At 50.3% G+C, this 20,058-nt stretch overlaps 1 protein-coding gene across 1 annotated transcript in view; it reads left to right on the top strand.

Annotated features, from left to right (window-relative positions):
- Positions 1-20,058, top strand: part of SLC39A11 (solute carrier family 39 member 11) — a 98,500-nt gene that overhangs the window by 22,205 nt on the left and 56,237 nt on the right. Inside the window, exon 5 of the mRNA XM_055728651.1 lies at positions 5,709-5,853. Coding sequence (XP_055584626.1) covers positions 5,709-5,853 — 145 coding nt within the window. The remainder of the gene's footprint in view (positions 1-5,708; positions 5,854-20,058) is intronic.

Below are 20,058 nucleotides of genomic sequence, written 5' to 3'. Positions count from 1 at the left end.
TCCCATGTGCTCATCTTTTCTATTTACTTTCTCCGGTGTGGTTCATCTTCTCCTGCCGCTGTATTTGGCAGCACTTTGAGGCTTCAGAGGGTGGTTCTGATTATGGCCTCTGGTTGCACATGCTGTGGCTTAGGTTTCATGAAACTTTAGTTAGTTGAACTCTAGAGGGAAAATGCAAGAAAGCTGTTTCTCGGCGTGATAGACAGCACTGACCCAGCTCTCGTTAACAAGCCCCAAAAGAACTGGCATTAAAGTGCCTTTCCATCTGTTGTGCCCGTTGCTGCTGCTCCTTTATTAGCAATCACCAAATTAAAAATGCAAACTGACATGTACCTGAAATACTTGGAGACCTTTAAACTTTCATATGAAAATAAATTTGGTTTTCTGTCTTCGTTACGTGAGGTTTTATGGATGTTGGGGTTCCTTACTGTTGCTCTGCCAGCTGGAGCTGTAGAGGTGGTCCAGGTTGTGCTGGGTGTCCCCAGGTTTATTTTATGGGCGCACAGCCTGTCTGATCAAAGGGGTTTGGGTGCTGCTGGTGGGACCACCGTGACCCCAAGCAGTGGGGCTGTGCTGTGCTGGGGTGCAGGGCTGCCAGGCGCTGTGGGGACAGGAGTAAGGGAGATCTGCTTCTGTCTCAGAGCTGCGTATTGGATGCTATTAATCATAAATATGACTGCACCCACTTCAGCGTTGAGAAGGGCCTTTTTTTATCATGTGGAGTATTTAAAGTTGGACTTGAATTGTTGATTTTGGTATTTTGAGTGGGGGGTTGCCAGTGATCCTGGCTTTGAGAGGGGCTGCAGTTCAAGTCCTCTTAAATGTGCACCTGCCAGCTCCTTCCCTTAACCCATCCCTTTGTGCCAGGTCAATATTGACCAAAACCATGGTGTGTTGTTTTGGTTTGGTTTTTGGTTTGGGTTTTTTTTCCCCGTACAGGAGGTAGGGATGCTGTACTGGGGGAACATGGAGCTGGCTGACCATTTTTTGGTGGGATGCTTGGCATTGCAGCTTCTGGCAGCACAACTCACCACAGCCTTTAAACCTTCTCCCAGGCGTGTCGTCACCACCCCAAGTGTTCGTGGTCCTCTAATGAGCTCTGGCTTCTCATCCCACAGAGCAACACGGAGCCTTTGGAAGGAGCTCCAGCCTGCTGCTTGCCCTGGCACAGCGCTGGGATGGGAAACAGCGTGGCCAGGTGCTGTTTGCCTTTTTTTTTAAAAAAAGATATTATTAAAAAGAAAATGTAGTTTGAAACAAGGAGAGCTTTGGAGGCGTGTGGGTGCAAGCAGGAGGACCTTCCTTCTGCACCCTTGGTGGTGGGGCTGGGGCAGGGGGCTGCTGCCCGGGGAGCGGGGCTGCTCGGGGGCTCGGCAGGTCCCATGGGACACAGGCTTCCCTGGGCATTGCTGGGGCTGTCCTCGAGCACCCCTGCAGGGACGCTGGGAGCAACGAGACCAGCTGAGAGTTCAAGAGATGAAACCGAAGGGTGCTGAGGGAGGGTGGGCCACGCGGGGTGGCTCGCCATCGCTTTGCACATTTGTCGGCTCTCCGTGGGCTACGAATGAGCGCTGCCGGCATGGGGATTCGTAACCGGTGCTGTGCTGGCAGAGGTTCTCTTGGGAGCATCCAGCCCTTGATATGTTTCAAATAACAAAACACCAGCCTGTTTTACATGCAAATGGGCACTGTCTGATAACTAAGTGCTTTCTAAGGGAGCTCTCTTCCTATCCGATCTTATTTCATGTTTTTTACATAAATCTGTTTATCAGCCTCAGAAAAGCTGGGGACTCACTGCTTTGTGGCTGCATGGCCTTTGCCCCCCGAGGTGTCAGGCCACAGCATCTGACACAGATGCAGATGTGCAGAAGCAGCGAAGCTGAGCAGTGGCTGATGCACTGAGCTCGCTGGGGGCATGGGGTGGCCACGGAGACAGGCTGTGTCCGTCCCCACAGCCAGGGTGGCTGCTGGCGTGGACTGGGAGACGCAGCATCTCCCCTTCCTCTCTTGCTTCCCTCCCTTCTTTTCTTTCTCTTACTGCTTTCTGGTCTCTTACATGTTATCGCTGTCTCTCTTTTAATAAGTGTGAACAGGAGCCTCTGGGCACCATCAAAGCATGGCTTGTTATTGTCTCTTATTGTCTCTTCGTTTGTTCCCAGCTTGTCCAGGAATTATTTTATTTTTTTTTTTTTTTTATAAAGTAGTAAAACTTCTTCGATTTCTCTTTCCTGTTGAAGTGATTTCGGCCATTAGTTGATGCATTATGGTCTGTTTCCTGTGGCTTTGCAAAGCCTGTTCCAGGCTGTTTGCTGGGTTAAAACCAGTAAGATATTGCACAGGAAGAGTTGTGTCACTGACCTTCCCAGACGAGCAGCACCGCCAAATTCAGTGCCAAGTGACCTACCCAAAGCCAGGCCATCAGCTTTTGTCATCACTGTTTCTTTATTAATTCTCCTTCGTTGTTGAGGTGGAGAAGAGCAGATTATTTCTCAAAGGTATCATTCACTCTTCATTTCTTTGTAAGATTGGTTTCAATTCAATGAGCAGCTTGTGCAAGAGGCTGGCTGGGCAGCGGGGTGCAATCTGAAATCCTTGCTTCATCTACAAGTGAGGAGCTGCCACCTCCTCCTGCCTCACCTCTTCACCCTGCGATACCGGGGTGGTGGCTGCACCGTGGCTGGCAGGAGAGGGGCACGTTTCCATACGGGTTAATTCAGGCTTGCTGCAGCTTTTGGGTGACAAAAGCAGGATCTGCCCGTTGAGGTGGGTGCTGTGTGGAGCGGGGTGCTTCTCTGCCCTCTGCCAAAGATACCTTATTTTTTCTCGTCTGCTTTTACACGTGGGGCCACAACAGTCTAATGACTTTTCCGTCGTAGCTCCGTGAGCAGAGACGAGTGCGGTGGGGACTCCCGCGTCCCAGAACAGTTTTCCTCCAAGATCTTCCTGTCCAAATCTCTCATTGCATCTTGCTTTTTGAAATAATCAGCCCCCGTGGTTATTTCAGTTAACACTAATTACTAGCATGAACTAATTAATGTGGGTTGACTTTCCTCTTCTTTCTAATGCTTTTTTAACCCACTGACACATTCCAATTAAGCGACTCATGCAGGGACCGGTCTGAAATGACTCAGAGCAATCACAGTTGGAATAAATCGTGTGCGTTACTGAAGGTCACTAATATTTTTTCAAATTGCCAGCATTGTGTATTTGTGCCTGCCAACAGGGAAGTGACCTGACCTTACAGTAAGCATCTGAAATATCTTCAAGTCTGCCTCCGTTTCGGTGCAAGCAGATCTGTGGGTACCACGTTGAGGAGCCTTTAACGTGCTGAGAATGGTGGCACAGAAAATAACTATGGGAGGCTTCTCCTCGGGACTGGACCTTGAGGCGAGTGGTCTTGCCCTCCCAAGGACCTTGCTTGTTTGCATCAGTAGCTGTGCAGTGGTAACAGAGGGCTTAGCTGGATGTTACCCGCCTGCTCGTGCTCGTGCAGGTGATTCCTTTTCCCCTTGGCTGGGTTATTGTGACTTGCAGAGTTGTGTGGGCTCTGGCCATGCCCTGGGCTCACTTCCCTGCCTGCGCTGACGGGGCCAGGTAGAGGAGCAGCTGTCTCTGGGCTGGGCGGAAAGCCACAAACGCGGTGGTGGTGCTTCTGCAGTGGTTGTGGCTCATTTAACAAAATGCTGGTAGGAGCTATGTGGAAGGAGAGCCTTCTGCTCCGTGGAACCTGGCATTCCTCACATCCAAGGCAAAAGCAATGGCAAGCAGGAGGCAGCTGGCGGCTGCAGCAGGGCTGGAGAGCCCGGGGCAATGGTTGCCAACCCTTCCTGGGCACTTACAGTTGAGGCTTTTATTTCTGCAGCTTCCAATTCCCATCCTTGCTTCTCCTCAGGTTGATGTGTTCTGGAAAGTGATGTTACTCTGTCCAAGGGCGAAAAGCCATTTAGCTTTAGCAGGACCAGACTCTGTATCTTCTGGATACAGGGAGACCACGCTGCAGAAGTGCCAGCAGCAGGGCGAGCCCGTGAGTTTCCGTTCTTGGACTCTTCCTGCCTTATCCGAGTTGGATCACAATGCTGAAGTTCCCCTCTTCCCTCGCGGTGTCATGTCATCCAGATTTTGCTGGAAAATGCTTGTATTTCTACCTGCTCTTCCAGGTACCACTCGTGATTTAAGGCGCAGAGTTGCTGGTGCCTGCCGCGCGGGGGGTGGTGTGGGTCCCCTTTCTCCCAGCGGGATTTAAACGTGAGCACCTCATCGGTGCATCTTGTAATTGCTGGGTTAATGGAGGTGAAAGCACCCTGATTAAACTGCAATAGAAAGCAGAGAGCAAATATGTGATTAGTATTAATAGTACCGGTCAGACTATATTATGCAAATGGTGGGAGAAGAGATGATTTAGTTATTCATCTTTAACCTTTATTTTTGTTTAATGTGACCTTACCTTCCCGGTGTCTCATTACCATCTCTGGCTGTTCAGCGTATGTTCGTTTATTCTGCCGCCATCAATCCAACAGCTATACCGGTGTTCCTGGCCGGTGACACGGGGTGCAGCCTGGATGTCCCTCCCTGTGGATACTCCTGGGGGCTGATTCCCAGCCCTGCGAGGAGATGGGGACTTGCGGTCCCGCTCACTGTGCTTTGGGTACAGCTGGTTACACCAGCCGCCACCATGGCATAGCTTCCCTTCTCTCAGCTGTGTGCTTATGCCTCTAACCCCGTGTTTCCTATTGGTTTTTGTAGCGCTCTCTGGGTGGGTTTGAGCAGCCTGGGGACGTCCAGAGACACCGACCTTCCTGCCGCGTGCCCAGCACCAACGGAGGAAAGGCAGAAATGGTGTCTGCTGGGGTTTTTTTGGCTGATGCAGATAAAGACTGGCACATCCTTGAGCTGTGGCTGGTTTCTGTGAGCTGTGTCCAGGTTGGCAGAAATCACTCATGGGGGCGGCAGCTCTTGCGTGCTCCCTCTTGCTTGCTCGGCATCTGCTTGGATTCCCTGCAGACTTTATGCATAGTTGGATAGCATTGGGTTTGGCCGTCCCCCTCTGCTTTCTGGAGGTTACAAATAGTGTCGGATTGTGCTCCAAGTGAGTCTGAAGTTTCAGCGGGCCATCTGGATGAGTCCCACGGAACTAATGCTGGGTGGTTGTGAATGTGGTGCCTCATTTGGTGCTCGCATCAATTTTGAACAGTTTCCCGTGCAAACTCAATCCATGTTGAAGAAATAGTACCCTACTGCAAATCAAACTTCTGCAGAGGTGGCTCAGCAGCTTGACCTTCTGTGAGCAGCTTAGCAGTGAATGTCCCTCCTTGTCTGCTGGTCTCCTCCAGGTTGACTTTGGAGGGGTTGCGTTTATGGAATTACATTTCTTTGTGTTTGTGGAATTGTGTTTCTTGCTCTTAATGCATGTGAATTTTGGCTCTCCCTCTTTAGCCCCATAATTCGTGGCCCATAGCTCCTCCTAACCCTGTCCTTGACATTTCTGCTGGAAATGCACATTTTAATCTAAACAACTAGGCAGTCTGTCGAGAGAGAGGGGAACCCAAAAGACGCATCTCCACGCAGCTGTGAGAAGCTGCTGTGACACATGCCCCCATCGACTTCCCAACCACACAGATGCCAGAGCAGTCCCTGAGGATGGCGCTGGGAGAAGGCTGGTGGAGAGATGTGAGGAAAAAAACCCCGTAAATTACTGTCTTGTCTTGCAGGGTTTCAGCGGGCCTCCCCATGCAGCGTTTGCCTTGAGCTGTGACCAACGAGTGGTGAAGGAAAAATATGAGCATGAACCTGCCCATCCCCTGGACTACGAGAGCGAGTTGTCCATCCGGATAGGTAGAGCTGGGCTCCATCCAGGCAAGCATCCTGTCATATACCAACTGCAGAGTGTGCGGGGAAAATACCCCTCTTAAACTGGCACCTAAGCTGTCATGTATGTGATTGAAATTAGATTGGTTTTGACATGTGCATGCAGAGTGCACTTTCTCTTCCCTCTCTGGATCTGTCTTTCTCCTGGCTCTTCTTCCAAGAATCATTACTTCTGTTTCTACTTCAGTTCTCAAAACCACTTGCACGTCTGTCTGTGCCTATGAATTATTGATAATTAGATATCTCATTCACCAGGGAAATGAAATCATCAGCTTAGCTTTGAGACAAGTTTATTTTCAGCATGGGCGCAGTGAGCGCTACCCCTGCCCTTGCCGTGTTACGCCGCGGTGGAGGTGCCTCATGACACTGACCCTTGGTGGCCCTCCCTAATTATAGACTAGGACTGGCGTTCATGCTGTCACTCCTTAGTTTGGAGGTTAATAGAATTGTAGCTGCCAGAGCGTGGAATAAAATGTCTCGTTGGCAGCTATTTCCTCCTTGAATAGATTTTGAAGAAGGAAGTTTTTGGTCAAGGTGGTGGAGCCTCATCAAGGCTTCCCCAGCTCCAGGGTGTGTATGTGGGGGGTGCTGGGCACCCTTGCACCCGGCCGCGTGGGGATGCGTCCTCTGAGGCAGCACAATTTTCTTTTTCTCTTCTTAACAGCAGCTTTTCAGTAGACAAAGAAAATGTAATTTAATGAAATAATCTTATTGCTCCTCTGCTTTTTCTTGGTTGGAGAGAAACAGAAATAGCGGTTTATGGTATCTTGAGTACAATTGGGAGCAGACTGAGATGAAGAAACAATCCTTCTTTTTGCAAAGAATAGTGCTGGCCTCTTAAATCAGGCTCCGTTATTTAACTGCATTGCTTAATTGCGTGTTTCATAAAGCGTTTCAAATCCACAGGATTTTTCAGGACTTGAAATACCAGCTTGGATTTTTCCAAAGGGATGGAAGGAAGATTTGTGCTAGACTCAATCGGCTTTTGGGTCCTTTTAGCTCTTGGGGCAAGTGCAAGCTTGAAAACTGCTCTAGCCCTGCAGACTATAAGGCTTTATAGTTGCAACGATTTGGATATTTTTGTAAGGTGGAAACTTTACATCCCAGGTGCAGTTTAATTTTATTCTTCAAGGGAGAAAAAAAAAAGTAGGCAGCCATGCAATTTTTGGAAACTTAAGCTGCTGGGGTTTTATGTTTTCATCTTCTCTTTGTTGCAAACAATAACAGTGCAAATGGTTTTGAGAATAGAAAATTTCCATTAGACTTGGTTGTTTTTGCTCTCTCTGGGGAAATGGTATTAAGAATCTATAATACATTAATTCTTTTATTGTCTCTCGCTATTTTTTTTTTTTTTTTTTATTTGCTTGCTTGCTAAAACGAACTTGGTGTTTTCACAAGATACCTCAAGCCTTCCGAGAAAGCAGCTTTCCCCACCCCTGGGCACTGCTTGGCTGTGCTCTGGGGAATGCTCTGGGAACATAACGGGTATTTTCGAAGTCTAATGGGTACTAAGTGGAATATTTCAGACTTAATCACTATTGAATCATTGACCCTTCCTTCATATTTACATGCTTTAAAATTGCTAAAGCTGTGAAAACAAAAAAAAAATCCCAAAGCATGCCACTGCCTTGTTTTGCAGTTGTCTCTGCTGCCTGGGGATGGTGTGAGGAGCAGGGGAGCTGGTGTGGAGGTGGCTGGAGAACGTGTAAATACGCAGCTCTCCCGGGCCCTGTGTATCTGAGGTCTTTGTGTTAGAGCTGTAAAGGTGTATTTAACGTGCTGGGTGAGAGGCTGGGAGCAGAAGCAACTGTGTGGTCGTGCGATTCTTGTAACGACACTAAGCAAGTGAGAAGATTTCTTCTAGACCTGCAGAGAGGGTGATGGAGGAAATACAATAGTTAGATCTATCCCTCGTGTACTCTGTTGGGGGAAAAAAAGTCTTATTCTGCTTTTCTCCCCCAGTCAGCAATGCATTGGGGTGGCTCTGTTCTTTCCCCATCATCTCAAATCCTTCGGTTTCCCATGACTTGTGAGTGGTTTGTAGGGAGTGAGGAAGCTCGGTACCATCCAGATGGAGCTGGGAACCCCTCGCTCCCGCTGCAGCTGTGGCTCTGCTCCCCTTGTCCTCTGGCTTCTGTCCAGCCTGATGCTGCCGTGCGATCACGGGCATCGATGCTGAATCAAAACTAGATTTTTTATGTGAGTTGCTGAAAGCTGGCTGCCTCGTGGATGCGGGAAGTAAGGCACACGTATCCATGTGAAATGGAGTATGGGTGGATTTGGTATGAGTTACAGTGAGAAGTCTCTGTCTAGACTTGGCATTCGACGAGTGGGATAATCGCTAGGGCTTTAATTACTACAGACGAAAGAGAATACAGCCTTGTCTCTAACATATCCGGGTAGGCAAGGGATGTAAGCTGTATTTCTCTGCCTCCCTTGGAACAGATAGAGATAAAGCCGAGGGGGGGTTGTTCATTCCTCTGGGTGCAGGCGAAGCCCCCTGTGACACCGTGGAGGGACCTGGTGGGCTGTGCCCTCCCTGCTGTGGGGACTAGGGGCTGCCCTGCTCCCTAAGCCTCCCCTGCAGCCCAGGGCTCGGAGCAGCTCAGCTTGCTGGAGTTTGCAGGCATTAAACCCCGGGGAAATAGTTTTGGCAGGGTCACCGCGGGCTGCAGGACTGGAAGGCCAGGTTTGACCCCTGAAATTGTAGCTACGTGCGCGGTGTTCTCGGGTAGTTCTCAGAAAGGATTTACATACAGTATTGCACCTTGAAACCTGAGCTGTGACTCATGCTCCTATAAACTGCATATTTAACATCGAGGCGTGTTGATTCTTTATTGTGTCCTGATGCTGAATGAGTCACGTTGCTCCAAATCCGGTTATGGAGAGGAGTAGGAGGGCAACGATACTCCACAGTAGCCTCTTCCACTCTTGCTTTAACGTCCTCACTACTCTGTTGCAGGTGAGAGAGATTGCATCTAAGGAGATGCTTTCTAGGTGTGCTGGGGCAGGGGACTGCGCAGCAATGTGCCTGTAAATGCTCAGAGTAAAACACCAAATATCATTTTGGTGCTCAGCTGGGAACATCCTCAGTGGTCAGCACAGCTCCAGCCCTTGGGAGTTAAGAGTAGTAGTCTCTGAGCTGGCTGTTGACCCAAGCTGCAAATAAATGTCTACTGAAGCACCTGCCTAACCAGCAGCATCTCTGCTCGTGCCTTGTCTGCCCCAGATGCACAGACGCTGGCGCCGAGGGGTGCAATGTGCCTGTGGTGTCGTGCTGCCAACGCCAAGTCACTAATATTATTGAGGGAACCAGGGTTTGTTGTAATGACTCAGTTGCCTTTTGGTGGGGCGTGATTTAGGAAATGGTATTCTGGTGTTCCTGCATAGGTGTTCAGTAAGTAAATACAGATGGGTTTAGTAATTGGAAAAAGTGTTTGAAATAGTGTACTTAAGAAATGAAATTTCATTAAACTTGTTACTTAAATGAGCAATGGGGTTTGGGGGCATTGTAGAGAAACGTCATTACATAAATTTGTATTTTTTCCCTTACATTTGAGCTGCTGCATCAAACTAGCTGCAGTGCTGCAGAGGCTTAGGCGGCGTTTTGGCTAGGGAAGCCCTGGAGCAGGGGCAGCGCGTGGGCTGGGGGCACCACCAGCACCAGACCCGGCGTGGGCCCAGCCTGCTGCACTGCCCCAAGACTTGCTGTGCCAGTTTTGGCAGCATCACCTGCTCTGATTTTCTACCTTCTTCCTGAGGCTGTATTTTTTTTTCCATTTTTGATTTATTTTTCCCCTTCAAAGGAAGTTTCCGTGCATCAGGGCTGCTGGAGTGGAATCCATATGAGAGGAAGCAGACCCTGCTCATGTAGCGTCTCTGTCGTCGGTGCCCAGGCAGTTCGAGTCCAGGGATGATGTAGTAAACTTCTGATGAAAGGGAGGAAGGGAGCTGGGCAGGTAAGAGGAGGCAAAAACCTCTTAGGGACCAGTACAAGGAGAGGGCGTGAGCCAAGTTGTGGGACTGGTACTGGTGCTTCAGGCGGCGTACGGATAAGGTTTGCCTCTGCTTCTGGTTGTGTCCTTGCAGCCAGAAAGTTCACTTTTTGCCCTGTTACGGCTGGGGTACCGGCTGGCTTCACAAAGTCCAGCCTTGTCCCAGCTTTTCAGGCTGTCCTGATCTGCGACTGTCCCCTGGTGTCAAGGAGAAATCGCCTCCATAGAAGTGTCCAGCTCCCATCATAAGAACACAAGCGGTTTGCAGATGTTTACCCTATAAACTTTCCACGTGTTCCCCCTTTCCTTGAGCAGAAGCAGAGGCTGTGAAGGGGGGATGATGTATAAAGCCTCTTCAGCCATGAAACCCCTTGTGATTCAATGGAGTAATTCAGCCGGAGCCTAGCTTGTGCATCCGAAAGGTTCATTAAGTCATTGCAATTTATATAATACAAGGCTCCTTCTGCAAAATGGGGTGTTCACCAGTTTTAGGTGGTTCCAAGTGTATTTATAATAACTTTGACACGTTCATACTGTGCTTGGCCCAGAAAACTGCTGCTTTCAAAAGACATCAATTCATTTTGAATTTTAATAGCCAGCCTCAATGATGAATGCCTCTGGCGATGTCTGTATTGATTTAAAAACATCCTAATGCCCCTTTCTGGAGCGTTTTAAATGGTTATTGACCATCCTTGTCAGGCTGGGTTCCATACTTGGTTTTTATAGTCATGACTAAATATGAATTTATATACGCACAGCTTCAAAAAAAATAAATAACAATTGGAACACATAATCCCTCATAAACTGATGAAGTGCCTTCTTCACACGTAAATCTGTACCCCTGTTATTCTGGTCACAGCCTTACTCCTTGGATTAGGAATTTTGACTTTAGAGGGCTAAACGCAGCCTGATGGTTTGTTCTCCTTTGTTTTCGGTCGGCATTGTCACTGGATGTAAATGTCTGCCTTTCTTGTGCTTTCCAAGATACGTATGTCTTGGTTGTATTTGCAGAGGACCCAGATCTGCACTCCTCCACTTATCGCAGCCTGTGGTAAATAAAACCACCCAGTTCAGCAGGTTGCTCTGGGTGTAAGTCATTAGGACTTCCACCTCCAGACAGCCTGATCCCTAAGGAAATGTCAACCTGTGACCTGTCAGGAGAGAGCCCTGGCTCTGGGTGACCTGTGTGTCAGGGCTGCCCTTGTCCGCCTCCGAGGGCTCTCGAGGTGGGGATCTTAGTGTTGCGTATCCCATCTGTCTGCTGTTGCTCATTTCCACCGTGCCGGGGGAGCAGAGCCTGTTTTCACACATCGTGGTGCTTACGTTATTTCTGATAGGGAGAAGGAGAGCCAGGCTGCAGCAGCACTGGCAAAATAACTTCAAAATTCCTTGAATGGGTGTTCCAAGATACTCTTGAGTTCGTGTTAGGTCTTCACAGAGTTCAGCCGGCCTTTCAAGAGGAGGAGAAATCTTGAGTTGGAAGATTGTCAGCCCCTCTGGAGAGGAGGAGAAGTCTGGAGATGGAAGGCTGTCAGGGACTGGGGGACACTTGAGGGATGGCTCCTCAGAATAAGCCTGGTGTAACATTTGGTTGCTTTGTCCTTTGCTTCATTCTCAGTTGAACAGCGCTGTAATGAGCGTGAGAGCTGCTGGCAAGGGTGGAAAGCTGCTTTATCATGCCTGGAGAGGCATGAGCTGCCTCCATGCTTGCTGCTTTCATGATTGCTTGGACAGGGAGAAGTGCCGTGCCAAGAGGAAACAACGTCCCCCTCCGCAGATGACATCTGTGCGTGTGAACTGTGCTCTTGGCATCTTGTGCTGCTTCCTGCTGTTCTTTGCAAGTGTCTTCTTTCACGGCTTCTTGTTAATGTGTCCTCCTTTCCTGGGCTTCGTCCAGTGTCCTCCGAAGTGAAATGTGGCCGGAAGGGCTTAGCCTACCTACAGGCTTCTCTGTTTAATTCTCTTCAACTATTAGAGTTGCAGGAGAGCTATAGCCTTATTGCCATCATAGAATCATTTATGTTGGAAAAGACCTTTAAGATCATCGAGTCCAGCCGTTAACCCAGCACTGCCAAGCCCACCACTAAACCGCGTCCACCAGTGCCACAGCTACACGTCTGTTAAATACCTCCAGGGATGGCGACTCCACCACTTCCCTGGGCAGCCTCTTCCAGTGCTTGACAACCCTTGCGGTGAAGAAATTTTCCCTAATACCCGATGTAACCTGCCCTGGTGCAGCTTGAGGCTGTTTCCTCTTGTCCTATTGCTTGTGACTCATCTCCCTTTCAAGACAAGGGACCTTCAGTGGGACCTGCAGGTGGCATTTCAGCTTTCCGAGGGAGATGGTGCGGGTGGAAGAGGTCAATACAAAATTAGCTTGCTAGGGATTTGGTGTACAGCTGGTGGCGTCGCTGGAGGACTGAATTGTGCTCTGCAGGTGCTGTGGTGGAGGATGCAATGTGCATCAATGCCTTGTGCTGTGCGTGAGGTGCAGAAGGGGACAGACACTATCTGAGAACTGGAAGGACTTTTGTCTTTGAGGTGGCTTTTCCCGTAAGCCTCTTATTCTGGCTAAGTCAACACAGGCAGAGATTTACCAGTTTGAGGACATGGCTTTCCTTGCTGCTGTTTGCTGTCATGTCTTTTGCCTAGAAAAATGAAGTTAGCAAGCAGAGAGGGCTGCATAGTCCGTCAACGCAGCAGGGTTCTTCATCTGAAGCGCTTGGTGGCAGATGAGCGAGTGTCTTTGTGCCCGCTGTGCGTGGCAGGGCAGGAGTGGCAGCTCCCGGGCAGCCCCCTCAGCTGGCACCGTGACCCCTGCACCCAGCCTGGGGGGCCGTGGGCGCTGGGGCTGCCCGTAGCATCGTGCTCCATGGGCTCGCTGCTCCGCTCTCTGCTCCTTCTGTTTCAGGGCGATTTGTTAATTTACGAGGCTTATTGAAGTCTGTTGAATGACACGCTAGGTAGGACCCATGCTCTGAAATTAGATCTATTGGCAAAGGTGGAAGCTGCAGAGAGGCTTTTTGTGATGCTTATGGCCATTAATCAGAAGAGTCCTTTCCCAAATTGAGCCTCATTAATGCTCTGCAATATTATCAAGGAGCTTTAATTTCCTGCCTACACCTGACAATCTGTGAAGTCTTTTTAATTCTGCAGCTGTATCAAATAAGTTCCTCAGGAGCTCATTTCTATCCTCAGCCTGTTGATGCAGCGAGCTCTGATGGCTTCTGTGTGGTGCTTGGGGGGTGGCAATGGTGCAGAGTCAGACCGGTGTGTGCAGGGGTAGGCACTGGTGCTGTAATTAGTCTTCTAGAAGTAACTCTCCTGCCTTAGCAGGGTAATGGGGTGTTAAAACATCCCCTGAGGAACATCTCCAGAGATGTGTTGTGGCATCAAACCCGTGTCTTCCCCGAGTGGTGGTCCTGCGGCTTGGGAGCTGGCTGGAGGGCTGAAATCCTGTCTCAGCCCAGTTCCAGGCTGGAAGGGGATTAGCACAAATGATACTTAGCAGACTCCACTGCAGCTGCATTCAGGAAACCCTTAAATTTCAAGGTTTATTAAACTGAACTAACAACCAGTGTCGTTGCCTCTGGAGTGGATGTTGTTTTGTCTTCATTCAATAAACACAGTAATTCATTTATTTTCTAGCTATGGTTCTTTAGTTGAATGGAGATGGGAATAATTTTTAGTCACCCTAAGGATGCTTTGGAAGAGTGAAATGAAAATCAGGAGCTTTAGCAGTCACTCTGTATTACAGGAGCAATATTATCTGAGGAGTGATGCCAGGGCATGTACCATGAAGTGTAGGAAGGCCATCATCATTATTTTGAAGGAAAGGGAATAAACTGCATCAAAAAAAAAAAAAAAAAAAAAGGCAAGCTATTCCCTACATTCAAACTAAACAAAAATTTTTAAGGATAACAAAGTAGATAAAAAGCTATAACCCAGCTGTGTCATTGGGATTGACTGTGGCTTCAAGCGTGTGAAGGTGTGTGTAATGGGATTTGTAACGGATGGGCCAGGGATTGGAGCAATCCCAAAGTGGGGTTAGGGGAGGGCACTGAAACGGTCCCCAGCGCATCTGTGCCAAGCGGTTTGACCACACTATGGAGACAGATATGTGTATATATATGGTAATTTGCTAATTTGCTCTGTGGTTCTGGTCATGCTTTCAGGTGATCTGTTCTCTTCTCTGCAATGTGGCCATCAAGGGATCTATTTAGGTAAAAGCCCGAGCTGCTTTGGGATTTTTAATCATCACCTCTGTGGCTGGTGTGTGGTGGTGGTCGGGGCGTGCTGGGAGCATCCTGGCTCTGCTTCTGCTTCGAGTCAGCTCTGACCAGGTGCAAACCTCCTCAGCCAAACTGCAGCTACGCTCTGGGTGCAAAGAGGGGCATGGGGGAGTACCATGAACCCTACTTTAATTGCCTAAAAACATGAAGTGCTTTTGCGGGGTTTTCTGTCTTCGCAAGGCTGCGTAAATGGTTCCTGAGGTGCTGAGAGCTGGCAAGAAACTTGGCAGCACCCACTGGTGGGCTGGCACCCCCTGTCCCAGCTGAGACTGGCAGGCATTTGGGTGCTCAAATGCCTTGTGGAGCTGAGCCTGTGCCCCGGAAAGATGGATAAATGAAGATTTTGATCTTGTTTGTGGCTGGGAGCTCTTGGCGAGGTCTCCTGCAGCACGGCTGCTGCAGGAAGCTGTTCCTGGTGGATTTTGGTCTTGCACACCCGTTTGGCTCCAGTTCAGATCGTGGCCAGCTGCCGAGCGGCTGGGGAAGCTTCTGGGGACAGAGCCCATCCTCTTTGGGAGCAGAGGTTCAGGAACCGTTTTTCCTTCTGAAGGCAGCAGGTTTGTTTCCCCTAATCACTGGTTCTGATGTGATTTATGCTTGTGATTTCTTTCCCATCTGATTTCAATTTCAATGTGTTTTCATTTCAGTTCACTGTGTCCTGAGACAGTTGCTTGTGTCCAGGGCTCTGTTTTATCCTTTTCCATGTGGTATATGGCACAGGATGATGGAATATGCCTTTTCACTAAGAATCAATGTTTTATTTCCCAACCCCCCTCTGGTCAGGAAGCTTTCCCAGATACAGGTATTGATTATTCAGATAAAAGCCACGTTTATGCTGTAATTGCTCTTTAAATCAGTGGGGCTGGTGGGTTTACACTGTAACTGCTCTTCATGGAGCTGGTGGATGCTGGGTGGTTGCCGTGGGATGGAGCTGCTCCTTGCACAAAGATGATGCTCTGCAGCAGTGGTGGGCGCCTTCCTGGGGTCCCTGTGCTGGGAGGTGGTACCCAGCCTGCGAGGAGCTGGTGGGTGTCTGCTCTGCCCCAGTCCCCGTAGGGGGTGGTGCAGTCAAGCCGTGGAGGGTGTCTGATGCAGGAAAGAAATATTAGGGCTTTTCCAAACACTAATGTTTACCATAAAAATCTTGGGCTGCTTTTCGGCAGCTGGTTTCTCCCTGCTTCAAGGAAAGGTGATGCTGTGGTCAGCAGCGTGCATCACCCACTCGCAGCTGTGCTGGGGTTAGTGGCCTCTTCCTGAACCAAGCCAGCCTGCATTGTCCCCCAGTGCACCCCAGTCCTGCACCACCCATGATCTGGGGGCACTGGGAGACACAGAGGCACTGAGGTCTGGTCCATTGCTCCCAGCACTGGGGTGACCATGGATTCAAACCGCTCCCCGGGGGCCCCCCAGGCCAGGCTGGCTAGACAGATGGCCCCCAGGGCTGGAGTAGGAGATGCTGTGTGGTTACAGGGGGATTTTTATGTTTTTAAAGGAAAAAGCTCTGCAAGGGGCAGAGGTAATGAGAGCTGTGTTCCTGTGGCTCCTGCCTCACTCTGTGTCTCTGCTGCCTAATAAGACTGAGGCTGTGGCTGAAGATTTGTGGCCACCAGGACGTTTGCAATGGCTCTAATTAATTTGAATTTTTCAGCATCTAAAGAGAAGCAATTCCTGCTGGTGCTGTTCCCGAGGAAGGAACCCTAACTGCAGGTCATCCCCCCCCTTCCTCTGCTTGTTTCCTTGAAAGGGAGAATAGCTTTGAAGCAGCTGTCCTGCCTTCCCTGCCTCCAGCCTGCCTGGTGCTGCCCACTGCATCCCAAAGCCATTCAGCAATGCCCAGGGGACCTGGCTGGAAATGTGGTTTGTGACTGGGACACAGGGAGGGGGATGTGGGGCTGGGGGGGGAGAGACCCTCGCCTGGGCTGGGGCAGGTCCATGCACCAGGGATCCTGGTCTGCCTGGCCATCGGGAGAGGGGCTGGATAAATAATCCCAATTAGTGCATAGGCACTGCTGGACTGGAATGACTTTGGTTTCAAGCTGAGGCCCTGTGATGGGTTAGCTGCTTAGGCATCCCGTCCGTCACAGAACGTCCCGCTCAGCGGGCTGTTGTAAATGAGGGCTTTATTTCATCTCAGTATGAGGGGCAAACAGCATTCAGCCTGGCTGGATGAGTTATTATTGGGCTTGTGGTTATTTTTTCCTTGGCTTGCTGCTCGGCACAGTTCCTGGCTCAAACAGGATCCGGGGAAGTGGTGCTGTCCTCCCCTTTGAAGGCTGCACGGGGAGTTACTTCATCTGGGTTTGGATGCAGAATAGCTGTAGCATATGAGCAGAGATCTTAAACTGTGCCTTTTTTCCCCCCCTTTTTTCTAGTAGGCTGTGGAAGCAGAAGGGTTGGTGGGACTGGAACAGCCCCAGCACCCAGAGCAGGAGCCAAGCCTGGCAGCAGCCTGCGAGGGAGGTGTGATGAGAACACGTTCCCTCGAGCATCCCCATCACCAGGGCCTGGGCTGGGGTGCTGGGGGGTGATGGCAGCAGGGCAGGACCTGCTGCTGGCATCGCAGCCACTGCAGGGACGGTGGCAGCAGCAGGGTTTGGTACTCAGCTTCTCAGGAACTTCGCAGAAAAAAGTGTTTTATTTTTTCTTCCTAAGGACTTAGTGGTTTCTCATCTGTATTTATTCTAAGCTTAAACAAAGTCTCAATTTTTTCAACTGTGTTATCTGCAGGTCCTAGAGCTCCGGCATATTCATTGCCATCTGTGTCTCTACATCACAGCAGAGTGCTTGCCCCGGGCCCCAGTTTTGCCCTCTTGGGTGCGAGCCGAGCGGGTGATGCCCTCCGTGGCTCGTGTTGCTCGACGATAACTTTGGCCCCAAGGGCATCTGGAGAGAGGAGGCAAAGCTGAGCCTGATTCTCTTCAAAGCCCTGAGATGTATCTGTGGCAGCAGATGGTGCGAACCGCCTTAAAGTCAGTATGAAATAGCACTGAATTCCCAATTACGTATAATTAAAATGGTGCTTATTTATTTATTTATTTATTTCACTGCTAATGGGCGGCTCTCGTCTTTGTGTGAGGGGCTCCGGCCGTGGGCTGCAGCGGGCAGCTTTCCCTGCAGGCGGGCAGTGGGAATTTACGGCATCTGCAAGCAATGCTCAGATTTAAAAACAATCAGTACAATATTTGTTAGGCTCTTTCTGCCTGGGAATGTCTCTCCAGTGAGCGCTTGGGGACTGTCCCCTGGTATCCCATCCTGGGAAGATGCAATTTAGAAAAACTTTTTTTTGTTTTAAGTTGCACATCCTTTTGCCAGATGGACCTCGACAGCTTTCCCAGAGCGCTGCCAGGTGGCCCACGCACTTGACTCTTAACATCTCGTTAGCTTCAGAGGAGACCTCAGCCTGCTCGGAGCTGCAGCCGTGCCAGGCCTGGGGATGTTGGCTGTGCCCGGGAAGGTGCATTGCTGCTGGATGCGAGCGCCCAGCGAAACATCCGTCACTTTATGCGCTGTGTCAGTTTCTGGCTGATTTGGTTCTGGGGTTGGTCTTTGGGGACAACAGGACTGGCCCCCGCACCGTGTCTCTGCGTGTCGTACACATTGTGGTCCCAGCGTTAAAGGATCAGAAATACGTTCAACTGGAAGCAGGAGTTGCCTGGGAGGCTTAGTGTTGAGGGTTTTTCTGTGAAAAAAACAGATAAAGGCTATTGAAAATAATCCTTTATTGAAATACTAGAGGAAAATTTAAGAAATGGATTTTGTTTTTCATGTATGTGTGCTTCCCAGCTGAATTCCCGTGCCGCAGTGGAGGAAGGAGAGCTTAGCACCGTTCTGCTGGCTGAGTCATCCCTGTCTTCCCACCCTAGGCTGAGAGATCGATTTGCTTTGGATTCAAAGGAGAAAAAAAGAGCCCAGCTTCTTCCCATCGTAAACATGGGTGGTGATTCAGGTCCCCACTTTTTAAATAGATTTTTTGAGAGGTATTTTCTGCCCTCCCCTAGCTCCAGGTCTCTGCTGAGCTGAGAACAGCCCCTGGGAGCTGGGGTCCTGTAGATCTTCTAAATGCTGGGGACCAGAGACCTGCTGGAGCATCCTCTCTGCCCCAGCCCCAGTGACCGCAGCGAGCTCAAGCTTAGTAGATGGTGAGGATGATGATGGGCATGACTTTGTGCTCTGCATGGCCAGGGCTGAGCGATAACTCTCTGTGGGGGCAGATGCAGTCAAACCCCTGGAAAATTGGTGTGTCCTTGCCTCAGGGCTTGGAGCGAGTGCAGGGGAGTCCAGGTGTGAGCTAGGCTGTCCTGACCCCCTCGAGCCATCCTGGACAGCCAGGCTGGAGCTGAAGGCTGTAGCCACACAGCCTGTTCTTACTTAAATTCTCCTAGAAACAGGTGTTTTCGTTTCTGAGTCGTTCATCCCAGATCCATAAATCAGAATGTATTGATGGAAAAAAAGCCCAGACCTTAAGCAAAGAGGCTCCTCTTGCATCTGAGGCTATTGATGAGTCCTGTTTCACAACATACTGCTGCAGACTGAGCCCTGGTTTTGCTTTTCTGGTTTTACCCTAAGGACTACCTAAAATAGGAAAATTAAAAATTTAGTAGGATGTTAGATAGTGCTGTCACACAGAAGAAAAAGTCTGGGATCCTTTCATTAACGTGAGAAGGCATCTTCTGCTCCTCTGACAGGTCTCAGTTCAAAGCTGTTTCCTTCCCCCAGGGCATTGCCCTGCTGTAACTGCTGGGTTCCTCTGAAGTGGGAGAAGTGAAATATCCTGTCCTCCTTCCTGGGTGCTCATTACACGCTGGCTAATGAGCATCCCTCGGCTGCGGGCTGGCCGTTGGGGTGGGAGCGTGCCCGCGGGTGCCGTTGGGATCCAGCTCCTCTGTGCCGGCATCACAGGGGGATGTGGGGAGGGGATGCGGCTGCAGTGAGGTCCCGTGGGAGGGACAGCGCGTGGGTCCCACCACCCAAGCCCTGCACCAGCCGTGGCAGCGCTGCTCCTTTCCAGGCTGCTGGCCGGGTCTCTTTCCATCCCGCCATCCATTTGAAACCTGCTTTGTTTGCAAAAAATACTGTTGTTCCGCTGGAATTTGTTCTGTGGCTCAGGAAACCTAGCTTGTGTGTGTGGTACCGTCAGGATGTCGCGCTCTGAAGCTCACCCATCTCTTGGCACGGGGGATGATGGAATGTGCTTCCAGCCCGGCGGTTTGGTTTTGCCGGGAGAGCCGGCAAAGATCCAGTCTGTTTGTCCCTTTGGGAGGAACCAGGATTGATTTTGTAAGTCCAAGGGCTGAGCTGCTGAGAACAAAGGAGCGCTTTGTTTATTTTCCTCTGAAATTGTTTATTTATTGAATTTTGGTTTTCAGACTGTGAGAACAGCCCATTTCCCCCAGGTGTGTGTTCGGTCTGCCCGGCCGAGCCAGCGGCAGATCCAGGGGGGTCAGTGCCTTTCCCTCGTGCCAGGCTGCGGCTGGTGGGGGGCGAGGATGGGAACCACAGCTGTGTCCCTCCAGAGGTGGCTTTATTCCAGAGCACACGTGAAGCCACTGAACAGCAAAAGCAACCTGTGGTTTGGGGAAACTCTAGGAACTGGCTTGTGAGGAGCTGCCGTACGCTGGGGAAACATCCCTGCCTGTGGCTTGCCGGTGTGAAGGGCGATATCTGGTGCCACCCGTTAGGCTTGGGGACAGCCTGAGGTTGGTACCTGGCTCTGCAGCTCGGGGGGATGGGTCTGAGATCCTGCCTTCCTTTCCAGGCGTGTAAATCCCCCTGCAGAGCAGTGGGCAGAGGCGTGGGGGATGGTGCCGCAGCACCGGAGCCCACCAAAGCTGCCCGGTGGGGGCTGGCAGTGGAGTCCCCTGAGATGCATGCGTAGCTGGTGGAGGGGTCTGTGGGTACCGGACCCC

Source organism: Falco cherrug, chromosome 1 (genome assembly GCF_023634085.1).
Source record: "Falco cherrug isolate bFalChe1 chromosome 1, bFalChe1.pri, whole genome shotgun sequence".
Lineage (NCBI taxonomy): Eukaryota > Metazoa > Chordata > Aves > Falconiformes > Falconidae > Falco > Falco cherrug.
This window is presented reverse-complemented; position numbering and strand designations above follow the sequence as displayed.